Source organism: Poecilia reticulata, linkage group LG22, assembly GCF_000633615.1.
Source record: "Poecilia reticulata strain Guanapo linkage group LG22, Guppy_female_1.0+MT, whole genome shotgun sequence".
Classification (NCBI taxonomy): domain Eukaryota; kingdom Metazoa; phylum Chordata; class Actinopteri; order Cyprinodontiformes; family Poeciliidae; genus Poecilia; species Poecilia reticulata.
The window spans coordinates 8,680,849-8,701,223 of record NC_024352.1 but is presented as its reverse complement, the minus strand read 5'-3'; the positions used below and the strand labels follow the sequence as shown (position 1 = coordinate 8,701,223).

The window sequence follows — 20,375 nt, the reverse complement described above, 5'->3', positions numbered from 1 at the left end:
GTATTTTCTATTAAGCACAGTCAATAAAAACATAGTTGGATATTGAGGTACAAAGTACAGTAAATAAAATGTGCACCAAGGAACACAACACAACACTCTGCTTTGTGTGTATTTGGGTTGATGACATCATAAGAGGCATAAGAAGGGTCCGGTGGCATTTATAAATAGCTATGATGACCTTCTCTTAACAGAATCTGAATTTTGGCCTTTTAATTTTTGCCTGGTCCGTTTCTTTATGGAAGTCCAGAGGTGTCAAAATCTCATAAAAAAAATAAATAATCAATCATTGAGGTGAACTCACTTAAATTTGAAATTAATGCATTAATAACTTATTAACTAGGAGTTTTGATTTTGAATCAGAGAAGAAAGAAACAAAACAAACAAACAAAAAAATCTAGCTTGGTGGGCGATAATAATTTACCAAACATTTGTTTGCCAGTTGTCCAGGAGATGCACAGGGCAGAGTGTATTGAGCAAGCCTACAGTATAACCTCAACGCAAGCATGTTCCTACCTAACTAACATTAGTTACAACAGCACATAGCACAAGAACAAAACAAGAAAATCTACTGTTACTGTCAAAGTTCACGCGTCATTTATTAAGTCGTCAAGCAAAATCTGATAAATAAGACTAAGAAATCCTCTAGTTGGCTTGTTTTTTTAAATTGCATTCCATCCCTATTATATGACCATGTGACCGATGGTTCTTATGGCACCTATAACACTGAGTCCACAGAAACTGACATATCACCACCTATCAGTTTTATTAAAATGTGGATATCACATAAAAAGCACATACAATAACTGCAGCTTTACTAAATATTTCATGGTCGAATGCATTGTAACTGGCAGCCTCACCCAACAAAATTGGGGGGTGTGACTCTGGCCTGAACTGGACTTTATGTGAAGATTCACCAATCAGATCTAATCAATAATATGTGTATGTAAACAGACAAAAGAGAGAGAATGAGAACATAACTTGACATTTCCTTGAATTAATTTTAACTTTTAATAACCTTAATACATTACTTTGAACTTGAAAACCACTTGCACGGCATTTTATGTTGCAAAGTCTTTCTAAAAAGCTTTCCTAAATAGTGCTCCACCATTTTGCTCCAGCCATACCAAATACAAGGAAAAATTATGGAACGAGGGAAATGGAGGCAGGTGACCAGATAGGAAAAAAATAAAACACACAAGTGCGTATTCGGAAAAACGCTGATCAATCTGCTATGTGTTATATGATGCCAACAAAGTTGTGAGAGGAGGGAAGTATGCTTTTGAGAGAGCAGGTTTTATCTGAATTAAATTAATTGCAAGGAAATCAATATAAAAACAGACCATGACACGGTAAGAGACACAAACTGTCACTTGCAACTATGATGAGACTCATTAAGAGAAGTGCAATACAGATTTGAATGAAGAATGACAAAATACGCACTTCGAGACTATTCAGTGTTTATTTTGTTATGTAAGCAAGTCGACTTTCCACAATCATGAAAAAGTAAGGCAGCTAATCAAGACGGCACTGCAAGCTTTCTTTCACATTTTTGATTCACAATTACATTAGCCCGAAAACCGCAGCAAAACATCGTACAGCACACAGGCTACGTTAGGACGTTCTCCCATTCTGTCAGCCTTGATGTGTTTGGCAGAGACATGGCCATCTTTTCTTTTGTCTACAACTGTGTGAGCATACAGACTTTCAATTCTAAGATTTTAATAACCATACGTTAAAAAATAAAGCATTAAATCAAAAAGCTTACTGGCTCTAAATATTTGGTTAATACAATCTGAGATGAGCGACTCTGTTTAAATATTATTTACTAAACAAATATTAAAACAGAATGCTAAAGCACTGAGTGCATCTTAAAAACATTGCTACAAAGAGTTACTGAAAGGTGCACAACTTTCTTTTTCTTTTTGGGAGCATTTAAGGCAAGAATAGATTTAGCTCCAGACGTTTTGTGGGATGTTCGGATGCAGCTTTGCACACTTGAGATGTGATGTCAATAAGCAAGCCCACATCATCACCTCTCCACCACCATGCTCAACAGTTACACATCTAAAAGGCATTGTTCCAGATACTACAAGTTGTTCAGCTGTCATTGTGCTTGGATTTTGTTTGTTTTTTAGTCAAGAAAACGCTGTTATATCTTTCTTAGACTGACAATGGCAACAATTACTTCTTTAAGATGACAAAAAGTACCTTTCCACTTGGTCACCGTGCAAAAACGTTCCTAATTGCTTATAGATAATAATGATTAGTAGAGGAGATCAGACTTTCTGATGACTAGTTATTTAGGTACATTTAATGCAGATTTAATGGTTGCACATTAAATCTATATTATGGCATACCTATAAAAAATAAACAATAAAATATTTTGTCTGATCGTATATTTTGTTTGATTGCATATTTTTTTCCCGATCAAGCAATTTTAACATTTTTTAATGTAAAGTAAATCCCAAGTAAAGCTGAATTGAATTTGGATTGCTTCCATTTTCCACAGATTGTTGTTTGATTCCTGTATAGCTCAGCTGATTCTTCTGAAACCCGACCCCTTCGCCGCCTGAACAAGCTAAAATGGGTCTAGGCGACTCCATTCTGAAAAGCTGTGTTTTCTGGAGTCATTTCTTTGGGAGTAGTTTTCAAATAAGTGGGCTAAAAACATCCCTGTCAGTGCAAAGACATCCTGCAGTACACTGCACCATTATGTACCCAAAAGGCAAAAAAAAAATAAAAAATAATAATAATAATTTAAAAAATGGCAGAGGGGTGAAAAGACCAGTATTTGATCATTTTCATCTGAGATTACTTACGCATAAAAGCACTTGCATTTTTATCATGACTGTAAAAGATGCAAAACAAAAAATCACTCGGTCAAATAAAACAAAGGTTAGGTATAACATGCTGAAACTAAGAAATTAGAACATTTTCAGTTAAACTACTCTACTTTTTTAAATAAACTCAGCTTCAAAAATGAATTAATAAACATGGATCCTCCTTAACTTCCATCTCTAACCGGATGGAACAAGCCCCTGACAGAAAATCAGGGGCTTGTTTGGACCGGTCCTCCCAAAGAAAGATACGCAGCAGAGTACGGTCTTTGTCTCGGAGAGGGAGAGCAGCTCTGAGGTTCACATGTGAGAGTAGTGGAGGATGAGGACGATGTGACAGATGCAGCTTGTGGCGCCTGATACCTGCAGACCATAGAAAACAAAACGATCTGTAACTGCAAAAAAAAAGAAAAAAACACCACAACAATGCGATACAGCTCAATTATGCTGTGCATTACCGTTTCCAAAAAGGGCGTGTGAAGTATTTTGAATGAAATATTCCTCTGTTTTCTGCCCTTCACTTACCAGGACTGGGACTTCCTGACCCTTGAAGACGACGCGCCTCTTGCGCGCACATTCAGCGACAGATCCGGCAGCAGCCTGGGGGTTAAGGCTCTCTCCAGGCATTCGCCGTTTAGGTTCAAGGTGAACATGGTCGGTGGGGACATGTCTAACTCCAGCAGCATTACGTTTTCTGCCTGTAAGAACAGATGACACTGCTTATAGTGCAATTATGAGCGACTGTTTCCAATAATATCAGGGAACAGAAGCGAAGGATCGTCGCTGAGCTGATTATTGTTTAACGGAAGTCAAGCGCGCAGAGTTTGAGAGTGTCGCAAATGCATGTGAGGAGGCTGAATTATTTAAAGTGACTTTCGTGCAAAAATATTAATTTTCCTTAAACTTTTTCACAATTGGTTACTTTCCAACGGCAAACGTCAGTGTTTTAGTTTTATGTGATTTCACATGGGTTTGTATTCTCCCCTGAGACAGCGCTTTGTAGCACCGCCTGTCAGTTTAACTAAGGCTGCATGTTTTTCATATGTCCTCATCAATCAGAAAATAACTTTTTTTTTCTTTAATTTATTTTTTTTACAGTTTTTCGTTTTTCTTTGAAAATAGCTCAAGATGAATCAGTCTGGATGGATGGATGGATGGATGGATGGATGGATGGATGGATGGATGGATGGATGGATGGATGGATGGATGGACGGATGGAGAGCCTGCGAACGTCACATTGTAGCTTTGCTTGTATGTTCAGGGTTGTTTTCCTGTAGAAAGTTTTCTGCAGTCTTACAATTTTTCTTCCAATATTACTCATATTTACTTCCATCAATTTTATTATTTTTTTTATCAATTCTGAACAGTCTCCTTCCCCCTGCTGAGGAAAAGCATCCCCACAGCATGATGCTAGCACCACCATGTTTTTACAGTGTGCATGGTGAGCTTCTTATTTCGATTAACATACGCAGAGGTGGCCTCCGTTCAGGAATTTGATGTCTTCTGAAAGCAGTTGGTCGCACTAGTATTTGTTTAGCTTAGCGTTATGAGAACAAAGGGGGCTCAATACAAATGCATGCCACACTTTTCAGATTTTTAAATACTGTACTTTTATACTGTACCGTTTATACAGTGGCAATATTTTTGCAATGGAATGTATAGCATCTGTTTTAAAGCAGAATCAAAATCTGCTGTGCCAGAGCACCAGTTATTTTCAAGATAAATATGAAAAACAAACCAAAAAAACAGTTCAACGTTGTGTACAGACTGTTAAGGCCTTCACATTTCACAAACAAGGCTGCTCTGAACATGGTATAGCAATACAGTAAGATCGTTCTAGTGCTCCTTGTCTGCCATCTGGCCTTGTGGTGTAAATATCTGAGCGCTGACCTGGTATCTAAATGGGGTCCCAGTAGCGGTGGCGACAGCCATCTGTGCATATTGGCTGATTGGCCTCTTGTATCCCACAGCAGAAAGAGGCCTTCTCTTGACCTGAGTGGGTGTACTGGGAGAACACATCAGAGAGGACAGGGTTAGATTCAGACACAGATCCTCTGGAAACAAGCGAAAATAATACGGTGTCGTAATGGCGCACTGATTCTGCAAAAGAACACTCTTGGAGTTTCGACTGACATCTTGTGATATTGGAGGCAATTGAAATTTTTGCAACAAGCTTGAGACATTTTTTCAATGCCGGGAGAGGTATAGGCCCACGAGGCTCGGAACTCAACGAGCGATTCTAGTGATTGTTATGGTTTTGACTTTCATCACGCTCTGTAAAAGATTTACACGCTCTGCATGACTCTGTAGTTTCAGTGGATTCAGTGGTACGGGATGAGATCGATGCGCAATTGATTTACTGACCTCTCTGAAGGAACAACTGGTTGTAGCCACCACTGATCTTCCTCGCTGTCGAACTGCAGCCTGTTCATGATCTTGTTCTTTTCCTCGGGGGGAATGAAATTCTCAATCAGAAGATATCTGCAAAATACAAAATAAATGTCCATCCAAAGTGACAAAACTTGTACAAACGCAATAAAAAACAAACAATAAGGCAGCAACAAAAAATTATCTAATAATCAATATTCAAAATTTTGTACCAGTATTTATAATATATCAAGATAATCACATCAAAGCTTGGGTTGCAGACCTTAAGTATAATGCCAATCAGTTGCAATGGATGTTATTTTGGGTACAAGCAAGTTATTATAGAAAAAAAGGGCTTTGTAAAAGTCAGACTTTCATTACAGCAAAAGTTATGATTTTAAGAAGTACGGCCCTGTTAAATGCTGTTAGGTAATTATTATTTTACCTGCAGTAGGAAACTATTAAGGCGTCTTCATTTACAGTAGTATAAAGCCTAGTATCTAAGGACTCTAAATACTATTCCCAGAGGACAAAACTAAAGAGGACATTTAAGGGAATTTTATCGTTTTACAACATTCAATCGATCAAAAAAAATGTATTGATTTTTACACCAGCTACAAGTTTACCGCGCATTGTCCATGGGGACCGACTGGGCCTTTGCGACGACACACTGATATGCACTGATCAGTGTGTTGATCAGTGCATCAACTGATCAACACAACGACCTACTTGCTTTCTATTGTAAGTAGGTCTGGATCTTCACCATCATTGTCCTTGCAGGAAAGTGAGCCTCCATCCCAGGCTCAAGTGTCTCTGTTTTTCTTTTTTTCAGGTCTGCCCCGTACTTCCATCCATCCATTTTCTTGCACCCTTGTCCCTCAGTGGGGTAGTGAGGGTTGCTGGTGCCTATCTCCAGCTAACGTTTCGGGCCAGAGGCGGGGTACACCCTGGACAGGTCGCCAGTCTGTCGCAGGCCCCGTACTTCGCTCTGTCCATCTTCACATCATCAACTCTGATCAACTTTCTGTCCCTGACAAACAAAAAGCTTTCCAAAACACGATGCTTCACCGTCGGGATGGTGAATGGCGATGGGCAGGGTCACTTTTTTTGTCCCTCTGCACACATGCAGGCCAAAGATCTGTAAAGTGCAAAAGCATCAAAAGTGATCATGTCTTACTTGTACTTGAGTTCTCTGGTTAGTTCTTCCTGAGTCTCTTCCAGTTCTTGTCGGGTTGTGACGTGCTCGTCAAAGATGTCTTTCATCTCTCCCCTCAGCAGCTGGAGTTTAGCATACAGCTGCAGAAAGTGGATAGGAAAATTACTATTAGCCATCACCAAGCAAAACAAACTTGATTTGAACCGATTCAGTTGGGCTGCAGCAGATTTTTCAGCGCCTACAACTATTTGGATAACGGGCAACTTCTTTAGAGATTGTGCCACTGTGAACAAGAGCGAGAGAGTCACCCCACCCTCTTCAGCTTCTTTGTCTTATGTTCCACCTCCTGCTGCAGGGAGGAGAACGTCTCTCTGATTTCCAAGGTCTCTTCATCTTGCAACATCATCTGCTGCTGGATCTCTCGCTCTCTCCGTATCTGCGAACCGAGCAATTTGAGATTAAATGCAGACGTTCAATCGAAGCAGGGGTGTGTTTTTATTTGAGCAGTGTTTACCTGTTCCGCTATTTCTTGTCTTTTCTGCTCCAGTATTTTCTGCTGTTCATTGGTGTGATCAATGATGGTCTTTCCACCGACCAACAGTTTGCTCTCCATGGCCTGCGAACAAAAGCACAGTGAATTATTCGTGCTCATTCCTGTTTGTTTAACTCGTGTCTCGTTTTATCGGCTTAATCAAACACCTTGTATTTCTCGATGATTTTCTCCACCGCGTCTTGATCCCACTGCATGTCCCCCAGACTTCTTCTGTTTAGATTTAGGTTCCTCAGTTTCTCACTGCTGCCCTGGCAGGTCAGGATCTTGGCACAGTCGCCCCCATCAATCAAGCAGCGCCTCCCGTCTCCTTCTGCCTCCTCGGCCGCCTTCCACACATCTCCGTCCTTCTCGCAAAGGATATCCTCCTCCATACCCGCCAGGCTTTTGCTCAGTCTTTTGCTGTCTCTCCTCCTCCGGCGCCTCTCCTTTGCCAGCATGCCCCGCTCCTCCAGCTGAGCCTTCAGGCGTGCGATCTCCTCCTGGAACTCCCTCAGTAGGGCATCTTTGGGGTCCTCGTTAATCCGAGGCTTGTTCTTTATCCTCTTGGCTCTGCTGGCGTACCTCAGGGTTGCCACGGTTTCGTCAAAGTTCTTGTGAGCGGGCCCCACTGTTGCGATCATCACCGTCTTTGCGTTGCCACCCAGAGAGTCTTGAAGCAGGCGGGTCAGCTTGGAGTCTCTGTACGGGACGTGGGTGCTCTTCCCGTCCACCAGGGCCGAGATGACGTTCCCCAGTGCGGAGAGGGACAGGTTGATCTTGGCCGCCTCCTTCAGACGCTTCCCCTTGGCGCCCGTCTTGCTCTGGCGCTCGCTTCCAGCCAAGTCGACCATGTTCAGCTTCCCAACGCGGATGTGGTCCTCGCCGTCGGGGCCTCTTTCGCTGCATTCTACGGTCACGAGGAAAATGGCATGGGACCTGGAGCTGCGCTCGTTCATGTTGGTGAAGCCCACCGACCTGGACTGGTTTCCGATGTTCATGACGTGCTCGATCTCGGTGGCGTTCTTCGTCACCACCGAAGACAGGTCCTTCACGTAAACCCCACAGTCCGGATTCTCTTTGAGCTCCAGCTTCTTGTTGTTGTCCTTGCACAGGAGATCCCTGATCTCCTCCTGGTAGATCTCAAGATAGGACGACCTCACCAGATACTTCTGGTTCTGGCTTCTGGATATCTGGGTGAAGACGTGCTCGAACGAATTGGGAATGACACCCCTCTTCTCCGGGTCCTTCGACATCCCCTGCATGGTGTGGGTCTTGCCAGTCCCGGTTTGCCCATAGGCGAAGATGGTGCCGTTGAAGCCGTGGAGCACAGACTCCACCAGAGGTCTCACGGCGTCGTCATAGATGTCCCTTTGCTTGGAGTTCCAGCCGTACACCGAGTCAAACGTGAAGACTTTCATCGGCTCATCAGGTGGCGCCTTCGGGTTCCTGATGGTGATCTGCCCCAGTCTGTCATCCACCTCTAGGATGTTCTCACACCCCGCTGTCTCCTCTCTCCTGCTGAACGGCCGGCAGCGGACCACCACCCTGACCGCCTCGCAGTGTTTGCCCGCAGACATTTTTCCCCCCTCTCTTTCTTTCTCTCTTTCCCTCTCGATCATTTAGTGTTTATGCCGCTGATGTCCCTCACCGAGTTACATAGCCATTCTCCGGAGCTGAGTCAGTCGTTCCTCTCCTCCACGCAGGTGCAGCGGCGATGACAGCAGCAAAAACGACCGACAGACACGCCCCGTCTAATTCAGCCCGGGCCGCTTCTCATCACCCCCGCGCTGCATCTCTTCCGTCCCGGGCATCTTCCCAGGAAGCGAGCGATGGAAGGAGAGACGAAATAAGGATGGTGCTGAAGGGAAAACACCCGTTCACCCAGCCAGCCAGCCAGCTACCCCCCCTCCGACCACGCAGCATCCCAGCTGTACACACCCTGCTCTGCGGACAATGGAGACCAGACATGTGACCTGGCGCGGCGAATTGGATTTGAGCTGGATTTCCTCATGATCACGTTGTGGAAATTAATGATTTGTAAACACACCTTTCGAGAAAAAAAAAAAAGAAAGAAAAAAAGGAGACATTTTATATCTATCAGGAGGAATCTCAATTAAATAACCAATTTTCTCTATAATCTGTCTTAACATGTCCATTACAGGTACATCCAGCTAAATCATAAGAATTGAAAAGCCAATTTATTTTAGGTGTAATTCAAAAAGAGAAACGCAGATGCAGTTGCGTTAAAGTATTTACTCCTCTTTTCAGATTTCTTCTTTTTTGACGCATTTAACTAAATGCGTCAGATCAAACAACTTGCAATGATCAACTAAGCAAACACCCAAAGAATTGTATTAAGGAATTCTGTTTGTGAAGTGAAAACAGCTTTTTAAACCAACCTTTTTACTCTTCTGTTAACAGTAACGATTTTAAATATAGAAAAGCTTAAGCCGCAGCAGGTCATTGCTAAAGTAGCTGATCGGTCACACAGCGCAGTTTCCAAAGATTATTAATGAAAAATTAAGTGGAATGAAAACAGGTTGGTGTGAGGAAAGCACACAAACAGTAGGAATAACTATAAAATCTATAGAAATGTGAAGCAAAAACCATTTAACAGTTTCTTAAAATATATCAATTTGTACAATAAACCTACACATACATTTTTGAACTGATTAAGTATTTTTACCATATTTAATTTTAAATGCATCTGAAGAACACCAATTCAAATCCCTTTGCATAATATTGAATGTTTTGAAGTGTGTAGCCGATTTATAAAGTAAATCCAGTTTTATATTCTACTTAAAAAAAAAAAAAAAAAAAAAAGATCACTCAAAAGCGCTTGCAAAGTTCAGGTTATGAAATGTAATAATCGTATTTCAAAATTGGCATTTGTTCCATATGCAGCTAGCTTTAAATTTATCTGCTGAGGGTAAAAAGCAAGACTTCACTGAAGGAAACCATCTTTAGGTTTGTTTACATCCATTAGTGAGCAGCTCTTTCTTTAACCCCGAGAAACTTCTGTCCAAAAGAGAAATAAACAAACTTTATATGCAAAACCAAAGGCTAATCAATAACATTTTTATTGTAGCTTCACATTTACATATTTCTCCATACCAAGCAAGGAAACCTTTAATGTACAAAGAAAAACAAGACACTTGCTGAATCATTATGTACCTCAACATTCATGGATATTAAAGTCATTTGGCAGCAGGAAACGCTTCTTCTTCTGCAAATGTCTTTACAGATGCAATGTGTAAATAACTGATATCCATACGCCCCTTAATCTATACATCAAATGAACATTCATGTAAAAAAAAAATTAAAACAGCCTTCCACCGTTGCTGTCATTTTGCACACTCTTGCCAGTTCATTAGGCACACCAAGCTAAAATATATGCAATCTGTGGGATTTCACGTCTGTCAGCACAAAAGTGAAAAATCAGAACTGTCGTAAAGGTTGGGACTTATTGCATCAGACAGCATCGCTTTAGGTTAGCTGCACCTAATAACCGGTCAAAGTGCACTGTCAGCATGTTCACCCTCCCCACTAATCGATGTTAGGCACATTGTAAGTGGCAAACTGGAGTTTATTAGGAGCTACTGGCAAGTCGGTCACTTGTGAAATTTCCTGCTGGAATCCTTCGCGTGATCCAGTAGGAGTTGGCATGGAGTGAACTGATTCCCGTACACTTCTTCAAATTTCCTCATCTTGTCCACCAGCTTGTCGGCGCCAAACGTGTCCACGAAGCGGAAAGGCCCTGGAAGCGTTGGATAGAGGGAGATATTTTTCAAAAAGTGTCAACACGATAAAGGATGTACGTTCGTTCGTGTATGTTTCACCGGGGATCGGTTGACTGACCGCCGAGACAGGGGGGGAATCCCAGTCCAAACACGGCGCCGATGTCTCCCTCCAGCGGGCTGTTCAAGATGCCCTCTTGCAGACACAGCACCGCCTCGTTGACGAATCGAGAAACGAGCCTGTACTGCACGTCGGAGTTGGACGAACTGCAAAACAAGCGAAACGACTTTATCAGCAAGAGTCGAAACAATAACCCACAGACAATCTCACAGCGTTAATATTAGATAATATCTGACCTCTAACTAGCAACAGGATAACAGCTGCTTTGGTTTTGTGAAAAGATGCAGGTTAAGTAGTAAAGCTACGTGGAACTTATGCATTTAGACCAGTTGCTTAAATTTGCGTTTCTCCTTGAAAAATATTTCAGCTTAATTCTGACTGAATGTTTATTTTTGCTTTTACTGGCAGAATGGGTTATTAGTTTAAAATAGCCGGCTTCCTGGCACAAACCTCGCTCTCAAACATGCAACAGCAATTTTCAGTCAGACTTAAGTTGGGGGTTTTATAAGAGGCTTAATGTCGGCCTGATTTATCCATCCGAAAACAAAACTGAATGCATGTTGTAACCAGATTTACCCACTGGAGACAAACTGTCACCTTTAGATGAAATAACATCAGTTATTTTCCACTTGGTGCATGTACAATAGTTTCATTATGACTTACACGGCCGGGTTTGGCGTGATTTTGAATTTCTCCAGAATGTCTCCAACCTCTGGGTTGACATCTTTGCCTTTGCGGCCCGGCTGGTAGATGTAGCAGCCTTTTCCCGATTTCCGTCCTTCAGAGTTAAGAACATTTATTTAAAAAGTGAGCAAAGAGGAGCATTTATAAATCAAAACTGAAACAACAATAAAAACTTACCTTTAAATCCGTGGTCCACCATGGTTTTTAAAACCTCCACATTTCCGCCACCAAAGCGGGAGCCAAACGCTTTGCCGAGATCCTCGGCCACGTGAGCCGCGACGTCGATGCCGACTTCATCGGCCAGCGTGGCGGCGCCCACGGGGAACCCGAAGCTTGTCGTGAGTCCGTCCAGCTTCTTGGGGTCGATGCCTTCCTGTGTGGGAACGAAGATTAAAAAGCGCGCAAAACAGTTATGGCAGAAGCAATGAAATTGTCACTCGGATTCTGCGGTAGCTGTGAAGAGAAACGTCACTGCTGGATTTTGCAGCAACAACTAACCTGAAGTACTCTCACTGCTTCTGCCAGCATAGGAGCCAGACACCTGGTTGTGTAGAATCCAGGTCCGTCCTGAGGAGAAATCAGTCATAGTGCTTGTGAATATAAACAAACAAGAATTTTTTATTATCAAATTTCCTCCCCCCCCCTTCAAAATTCATTTTCAAGTTAAGTTTTCAAACTTTTCCAGACCCACCAATGCAAATAATCTAAAGTGGATAGTTTCAATTCAGCACTATATGACATCACTTATGACTATGATTAATAATGTCTTATGATAGTATTCTACAAAAGTAAAGCTAAACTATGACAACATTTTATGTTTAAAAAATTCTGTCACAAAATTAGCTGGGATGTGAACTAAACACAATAAAAAAAAAAAACACAAAAAAAGTCCCACAATTTTAATAACTAATGTTAATCGCCAATACACAGATCAATGACTAATTGAGCCATTAGCGACAATAAATGCTCTTTACGCTGAACAAATCGGTTTGTGTTAAAGTAAATGACCTTCCTGATCAAATCAAATATTTAAACGCAACATAAATAATCACTTGACTTTCGGTAAGGAAAGTCTTTTCTCCCAAAACTTTACTACAACTTCATTACTAAACTGTGCAGTTTGAATATCAAACACTTTCCAATTGAATTCCAAGCATCCTGTCTAATGCTGAAAGAAACAGGAGACAGGCAGAGCCCTAAAACTCACGCCAACGACTATGATGACTTTGCCCTGCTTCAGGCCGACCGCCACGGCAGACGCCGTCGTGTCCTTTGAGGTTTTATCGGTGGTTATAATCTCCAGGAGCTGCATCTTGTCCACCGGAGAGAAGTAGTGCATTCCAATCACCTGAGGGTGGAGAGAGTTATTCAGCTTTTCTTGTTGCAAATAAAATGTTTTTTTTCAGTTTGTATTTACAAAATTTTCAAGATCCAACCTTGTCTGGTCTCTTGCTGGCAGCAGCAATCTCCTTGATGGGGAGAGCGGAGGTGTTGCTTGCGAATATACAGTGAGGGGGGATGACCTGCCGGCAGATGTGGATAGGATGAGCTGAAATGTTGCTGGATTCTTACCAGAAAGAAAAAAGTAAAGGCTCAGCGAGTAACGTGACACGTACGGCTTCAACTTCCTTCAGGACGACATGCTTGATGTTAATGTCCTCAAACACGGCTTCGATAACCATGTCGGCTTTTTCAAAGCCCTTGTAATCCAGCTGACCGGTCAGGTTGCTCAGTATGGAGTCCCTCTCAAAGGAGGTGATGCTCTTCTTCTTGGTCTTGTCATTGAGCCTGGTTCAAATATATAGAAAGAAACTTAATAGCATTTAATAACATTCAAGATTGTTGCAAAGTTGCACGAGCTTCTGAGCCTCCTGACGTGAGATTTGCACTGACCCTTTGAAAACCTGCTGCTCTCCTCTGGCCAGTCCTTCCACTGTGGTGTCCTTGAGGATTGTGTGGACGCATTTATCCACGGTCACCTGGGCGATGCCCGCTCCCATCAGACCTGCTCCCAAAATGGCAAGAGTTCTGGGAATAAACAGAAAGCAGGTCACCTTCTACTGCAAATAGTTTCGTCATCACCAGCAACCGTCCCAAAATCAGAAACGCACGCACTTCACCGGTCTCGCCGGGGTTCCGAAGCGATTCTTCTTGCACGCCACCTGACCGTGATACAGGCCGATCAGCGCGGCTGATTCTGGGGTTCGTGCCAACTGACCAAAGTTCTGGGGCAAATGAAGAGATACGATGCTCAGCAAAACAAAAACAAATGGAAGAACTAAATGTGCAAATGATGCAACAACACTTTACCAGAGACTCTGCCAGGTATCCAGCAATGGGGCCCTCCTCCACTCCACTCTTCACACACTGAAAAAAAATGAAGATACAGATTTTTCTTCTTTTCTTTTTTTTTAAAGTCTGTTTGCTGTAAAATAAAACTGTTATTGCATTATTGTTTAGGAATTGTCTTCATCCCGAAATATCACCAAGACTGTATTTAAAGGTGCAGTAACATTTCTAAGAAAATTTTCTTTTTTTTGTTGAAAGTCACTATTTTCTGACAGTATGAGACAGAAAATAAAAAACCAAGCTCCTCTGCCTTCTCCCTATGAACCTGCTGCACAAATACACAGCAAACTCAATCTTTTCACAGATTACCTGTCTCGTATTATGCCGTCACAACATAGTGACGGCTTTAATAAATATTTTAAAAACACGTTTTTGTAAAAGCATTACTGCAGCTTTAACTGCGATGTTGGATGACGAGTTCCCTCTCTGTGTCTCTCTGAATCTGGAAGAAGAAAAAAAAATCTACATCTCCTGTGGTGCCTGTTTTTGAGAATGTACATAATGAAGGTTTTCTCCACTAGCACCATGTTAGCTATTGGCTAAAATCTGTCTCTGAACTTGAAAGTGAAGCCAGGACTGCTCTCCAATCATTGCAAATTAATACACACATTTAAAGCACTGGGGCAGTGATGCTTGACGACGTTCAAAACAGATGGATCCTTTTATGTATGCAGAAGGAGGCATAAATGAGCATTTAATGAGGAAATGAAACATGCTAGTTGTGCTCGGTGTGTAAAAGTCTTCATCTCACAACCTGGCGGATTTTACTGCAGTGGTGGAGAGACGAGCAGCGCTGTAATTTTCATTTTATCTTACAAGAAATTTACAGTAATGTTCAGTTTATGCAGGAAGTAAAAACATTTTGAATTATGATAATTACAGCTCTTTAAAAACAAATAAAAAAACAACCAGAATCAATAGAAATGTGTCAGAATTTTACAGATTAAGAGTAAAAAACAAAACAAAACAAAAAAAAAACTGGTCAAATGATTGATGCCTTAATCATTAAACTCCAACTTTTACCATTTATCAACATCAACACTGATAAAGACATTTAGTTTAGTTTGGGACTAAACTGGGTTTTACTTACTTCAATGATCTTCAGCGGTGCCGGATAAAGTCCCTTGCTCTGCTTCATGACTTTATCGTGGACAGTTTTATAAATTTTATTCCGTACAAACTCAAAGCTCATCACGTAGTCTTGAACTTCTGTGGACAGAGATTAATAACTCCATTTGTAAAGAAAGAAAACATCAGATTCAAACATTAAATGAAGGGGAAAGAACTTAACTCTGCATAATGCTTTTCTTTTGCTGAGTAGAGATACTCTGGTTGGCAAGCCCTTTGGCGCATTCAACAGCAATTTCTTCCAAGTACTCGATTGTTCTCTCCTCTGGACTTTTCAGCCCAGGCCCTGGAGCATGAGCAAAAAAAAACCAAAAAAAAAAACCCATAAATCATCGTTCCAACTCAGGGATGGAAAGGAAAAGGCAAAGTCTTACGAAACCTAAAGTCAGTAAAGCTTTCAAAACTTTAGAGAATTAAAACAAAGATCAGACTTTTACCTAGTGGGTCAACAAGCTGGTGGACAAGCCCCATCTTCTTGGCTTTATCTGGTCTGATGTTTCTTCCTGTTAGCATCATGTCAAAGGCAGTTGGAAGACCAAGCTACGGGTCACAACAGCAGCAGACGTTTACTAACAGGTGAGCCAGTTTTTTAAAATTACTTCTAAGTAACTAGAGAAAAATAATCACACTTAGAATATTTCTGGGTCTTTTTTTGTTAGATACAAATATTTTTCTTGTTACATTTAAAGAGTGATAATCAGGGATGTCAATGCCAAGAGGTTTTTAAAAATGAGGTCTGCTGGACTTTCAGCAGTAGGTGAGGCAGCCAATCTGGGTTTTCAGACACAATTTAAATGTTTTCATCATTCTTAGTGAAAAACTAAAAGAGATTACTCGCTCTTTCAGCTTCCCCAATGCTCCTACATATATGAATATGTATCTGGAACAAAAAAACAAAAAAATTGGGAAGTTCCTACCAACATCTAAATCTCAAATAAGCATGTACTCTTTTTTCTGTTGATTTTAATGATAATTTCTCCAATATTCCAGTATTTAAAAAAAAAAAGAAAAATGAAAAAAAAAATGCATTTAGAAGACAGAAAATAATGTGAAAAACAAAGTGGCGTTTCTGAACTCTGTTTAACTATAGAGCTCATCTTCCAGCTTAAAATAATCAACACTTCACTGAAAATGAAAAGCACTGAATTCTGTAAACATAACATCTATGGTTGATGGAAAACGAATGCATTTATGAGGTGATAAGATGCCCAAGAAATCAACATTTAATGCAAATCAGACTTTGGAAAATCGTTCCGACACAAACCATTTTTGGGAGCCTCTGTGTGCCACCAGCTCCAGGCAGAAGGCCCAGCATCACTTCAGGAGAACCAAGAACCGTCTTCTTGCTTTTTGTTGCAATTCGGTACTGGCAGGCAATGGCAAGCTAAAGTAGAAAAGATGACGGTATTACAATCTGTCCTCCTAAAGAATATCTTTAAGGTTTAAATGTTATGTTTCCTGCCTCCAGGCCTCCTCCTAAACAAGAACCGTTGATGGCAGCAACAACGGGTTTAGAAGATCTTTCAATCCGTTCAAACATTTGCTGTCCCGCCTGAGAGAGTCTAGTGACCTCCTCTGTAGTGTTGCAGGCCTGGATCATACTAAAAAAAGAAAACAAAGTTGTTTTATAAAGCGATATATTAAAAAAAAACATATTGCGTAAGACTCCATTTGATATTTTATTAATCAAGAACTGATCACAGAGCATTGTGGGAGGGGTTTTCTGTTCAAAAGGACAACTTCAGAGACAATCTTTCATATTTAAAGAACATTGTTGACCGCTGGAAACTTACTTAATATCAGCTCCTGCAATGAAGGATCCTGGCTTCGAGGAGATGAGAACAGCACTTTTCACAGCGTCGTTGGCCCACACTTCGTTCATGACCTCCGTCATCTCGTTTTGCATCTGAACCGACAGCGTGTTGACCTAGAAGTCGACATGGGAACCGACAAAAGTCACATTTCTTCTGTGTAACTCAGAGATGCGCCGTTCTTAAATTTTAAACTCGAACGAGTTCACACCTTGGAGTTTGGGTCGTTGATCCGAATGACAGCGACGTCATTCTTGACTTCGTAGTCGACATGGGTTCGGGCTGAAATCAGACAAGCAGGAGCACATTTGTTTCAATGTAATCGAGGGGAAATTATTCACATATTCTGGGTATAAAGAAAATAAATTACCAAGCATGGCAGGAGCTACTGAAAAGGTGCGGAAAGTACTGCCTGAGAAGGGAAACAGTGGAACGGGAACATTATTACAATTGCACAAAAAACAATTATTGAATAAGAATTTCATTTTTTTGTTTCATGCCACAAAATCCTCAGTTTATGTTTTTATATTATGGAATATAACCATAGTAAAAAGAAAATACACAAATAAATGATTATTACAGTTTAATGTTGTGGTCAATATTTAATCCAGTTACTAATAAGATAAGACATTTATCCAAGAAAATTTGCAGAAAGTTTTCTAGCAGTTATTTATAAAATTGTAGAAATGCAATTTTTCAAAATGAAAAGTTGCTTTATGTTTTGTTGTAAACTGAACGGAACAGATTAACCGAGAATGTCAGACCTTGAAATGCTGCAGTTTTCTTAGTTTTGCAAAAACTAGTTACAAAACTACGTGCCCAATTCGTCGATCGCGATCAACCGGTCGATCGCGGAAAGGTTTTGAGTCGATCTCGGCAGGTGAGCCGTTTTCGCACTGCAAGGAACGGAACGGTACGGTTCCAGCCCTGTTGTGTTTGCATATACACCAAGGGCGTCATCGAAGCTGTACCTGATGTCATTATTTTTGAAACTAAACGATGGTTTCGATGTAGCGGCCGAAGCCTTTTCCTCAGAGATGCGGCGGAAAACTTTCTCTTTCCTCGTTGACTTTTCTAGCTCATTCTGTACTCGTTCATCAGCGAGTAAGCGGAGGAAAAAAATTACCTCCTCATTAGACCAGGTGATTGCACTATATTGAGACGAATCCGTTGCTAATTAAAACTAATAATACAAATATTGAAAAGAGCACTCTTTACAAAATACAGTTTAGTGAGAGCCAGCTGTCAACGGAAAATCAACGTCTGACTCCATAACAACCAGTGGCCAATCAGCTGCTGATTCTAAACAGAACCGCTTGGCCGGCCCGATTGGAACCGGCCGCAAGTTCTAATGCAAACACGGTCGAAACAGTTCCGTTCCGTACCGTTCCTTGCAGTGCGAAAACGCAAACTGAACGCCGGCAGGACTGAGGCCACCACTTCCTCTTTCTGATAGGCTCATCGAAAATATTCACTAAGATCCTAAACGTTTGCAGCGTCATTAAAAAAGAATAATTATAAAAATTCAACGGAACATGTTAAAATTAATAATCTCAGTAATTATTGTTTCAACAAGGTGTTGCGCAATTCAGTGCGTTTCGGTTCCATTAACAAAAAAAGAGGAAAAAAAAGGCGACTCAAAGACCGACTGACGAGCAGAGCAGGAGTTTAAATTAGCTACTCAACCACCGCTGTGTTCATGAGAGGCTTATTAATAATCGAGAAATAAATATCAAGTCTGGAAACCTGATATCGTAACGGACTGAATGTTGTGGTTTTAATGTAATCTTTGCTCGGATTGCGGGGCGCAGGCGGTTGCCACGGCAACGGGTGTGCTTAAACGACAGAGTAAAAAGGTAGGAGTGGTTTAGAGTTGATCGTCTTTTCGGATTGTTTTACCTTTGTTTACCTTCGCTGTGGCTCATTACACCTGCTGTAGTTTCTGAACGTTCAATAAACGACAAACTTGGATTAATTACCTCGTTCTTTGTGAGCATACGTCACAACAAACATCAAATAGGACAAATATATTTCCTTAAGTTTTAACAAATTCTACCGCGCGATAATTATGTGAAATTAAATTAATTATATCCCGACTTCAGAAGATTTGTCTTTACCTTTTACTGGGCTCTTTGGCGGTTTCTCATATTTCAGTCATCAAACCAAATTTCAGATATATCATGACTGACTGACTGACACCTGCTTGCGTCAGGTTTGCATCCAGCTTCTGACTGAGAAACCAGTAACCTCCTCCCAGTGTCAGAATCTCACTGAGGAAGAAACTGGATTAGGTTTTCTGTCACTTTATTATTTCTGCTATAACTGATGTATATTCGCATGTAAAATAAGTCAATAGAGTTTAATTTGCAATTTTTATGTCTTTGTGTCATGAGGTAGATTCCAGGCGGCTGGTGAGAGAAAAGTAGATCTTACTCTCAAAAAGTTTGGGCACCCCTGCACTATATATAATCAACTGAGATGTCTTTTAGAGCTCTTCCAATCAAAATTGCTTTAAAACTCTTTGAACTTACCTACAGCTTCACGTTTTATATCTGAATCTATTCTTGTCCCTGTGCTATTTTTACCACACATTCAAAACGTTATCGAGTTTTATATTTAATAACTTCAAAATAAATGGTTACACGGTATCTGAGATTTGACTGCCTTGACCTCAGGTGATCGTAGCCGTGCTATGTGAGAATGACCCTTCACCTAGATTCTCCGCCTACCAGACGCAGTGACAGTGGCCATCACAATGGCGAATGAATGGCACAGCGCTTGAAATCCAGCTTCTAACTATCCAAACTTAATCGCCAACGGCATTGAGTTACAGTTTTAAACTAAATGATGTAATTCAACTATTCTTTTCGACAACGGATGCCATCACACCATTGATTCCTTAGCATTGAGCTAGTTAGCATTGCTAGTTCAGTCAAAATTCTGCAACCTAAAACAATTATTTTATTTTAAAAAATATTTGCAAGAAATGTCTGTATAGATTCTCATAAAGATATGCATTGGACTATCAAAACGATCGTGTTGTGACATGCAGCTCTACATATTTGATTTGAGCTAGCTAGCAGCTAGTCAAACAGGCTAATTACTCGACAGGGACACCTTAGCAGAGCCCGGTATTTTCAATATAACTCTTCGCACAGTTTTTGTTTCCGTTAGAGTTCAGCACTAAAAAAAAGGTGTACTCCACCTGAGAGAAGAGCATATCGTCTGGCTGACAATCTTGAGAGAACACCAAGAGCTCGAACACCAGCCATGTTGGGAGCGGAGGTCAGTCTGAGGAGCTACGAAGAGCTGCTAACTGGACTCGCTCACTGTCAAATTACCATTACTCTACTTCCGGAGACGGAGCCATCGGACAAGAAGCTGATTGGCTGTTGTTGAAACCCCGCATCTCGTTGGTCTAGTCTATAACCTCGTCGTTTATTGGACGTTGTTCAGCTTGTCTTTTTACCATGGGATTTTGTTTAAATTCCCAATTTAACTACCTCTTAAATTAATTAGAGCTGTCGTTTTACTGCTCTTGACAACCTGAATTTATCTTATCTATCAATTTTTCATTTTTGTAGTTATTTCAAGTTTGCTAATGTCTTGTGAAATGCTATTGTCTTGTGAATATATATATATATATATATATA

The 20,375-nt window shown here is 40.9% G+C and overlaps 3 protein-coding genes across 3 annotated transcripts in view; 1 reads left to right on the top strand and 2 right to left on the bottom strand.

Annotated features, from left to right (window-relative positions):
- Positions 1 to 1,435: 1,435 nt before the first annotated feature.
- Positions 1,436 to 8,859, bottom strand: LOC103458379 (kinesin-like protein KIF3B). The gene is made up of 8 exons (XM_008399132.2): positions 7,060 to 8,859; positions 6,875 to 6,976; positions 6,674 to 6,796; positions 6,382 to 6,500; positions 5,202 to 5,318; positions 4,728 to 4,842; positions 3,363 to 3,535; positions 1,436 to 3,200 (listed from the first exon to the last, which is right to left on the bottom strand). The coding sequence occupies exons 1-8, from the start codon at positions 8,509 to 8,511 to the stop codon at positions 3,050 to 3,052; spliced, it is 2,352 nt and encodes a 783-aa protein (XP_008397354.1). The 5' UTR covers positions 8,512 to 8,859; the 3' UTR covers positions 1,436 to 3,049.
- Positions 8,860 to 9,949: 1,090 nt separating this feature from the next.
- On the bottom strand, positions 9,950 to 20,063 carry hadhab (hydroxyacyl-CoA dehydrogenase trifunctional multienzyme complex subunit alpha b). Its single transcript, XM_008399137.2, has 20 exons — positions 19,928 to 20,063; positions 17,093 to 17,134; positions 16,934 to 17,004; positions 16,705 to 16,838; positions 16,374 to 16,512; positions 16,176 to 16,295; positions 15,349 to 15,451; positions 15,075 to 15,197; positions 14,874 to 14,992; positions 13,745 to 13,801; positions 13,550 to 13,659; positions 13,328 to 13,462; positions 13,051 to 13,222; positions 12,871 to 12,957; positions 12,642 to 12,782; positions 11,933 to 12,001; positions 11,612 to 11,807; positions 11,414 to 11,528; positions 10,751 to 10,896; positions 9,950 to 10,649 (listed from the first exon to the last, which is right to left on the bottom strand). Exons 1-20 carry the CDS (start codon positions 19,992 to 19,994, stop codon positions 10,504 to 10,506), a joined length of 2,292 nt encoding a protein of 763 aa, XP_008397359.1. The 5' UTR covers positions 19,995 to 20,063; the 3' UTR covers positions 9,950 to 10,503.
- rps6ka5 (ribosomal protein S6 kinase, polypeptide 5) overlaps positions 18,540 to 20,375 on the top strand; it is a 27,247-nt gene continuing 25,411 nt past the window's right edge. The window contains exon 1 of the mRNA XM_017302525.1: positions 18,540 to 18,578. The gene's annotated coding sequence lies outside the window, so the exon portion shown is untranslated. The remainder of the gene's footprint in view (positions 18,579 to 20,375) is intronic.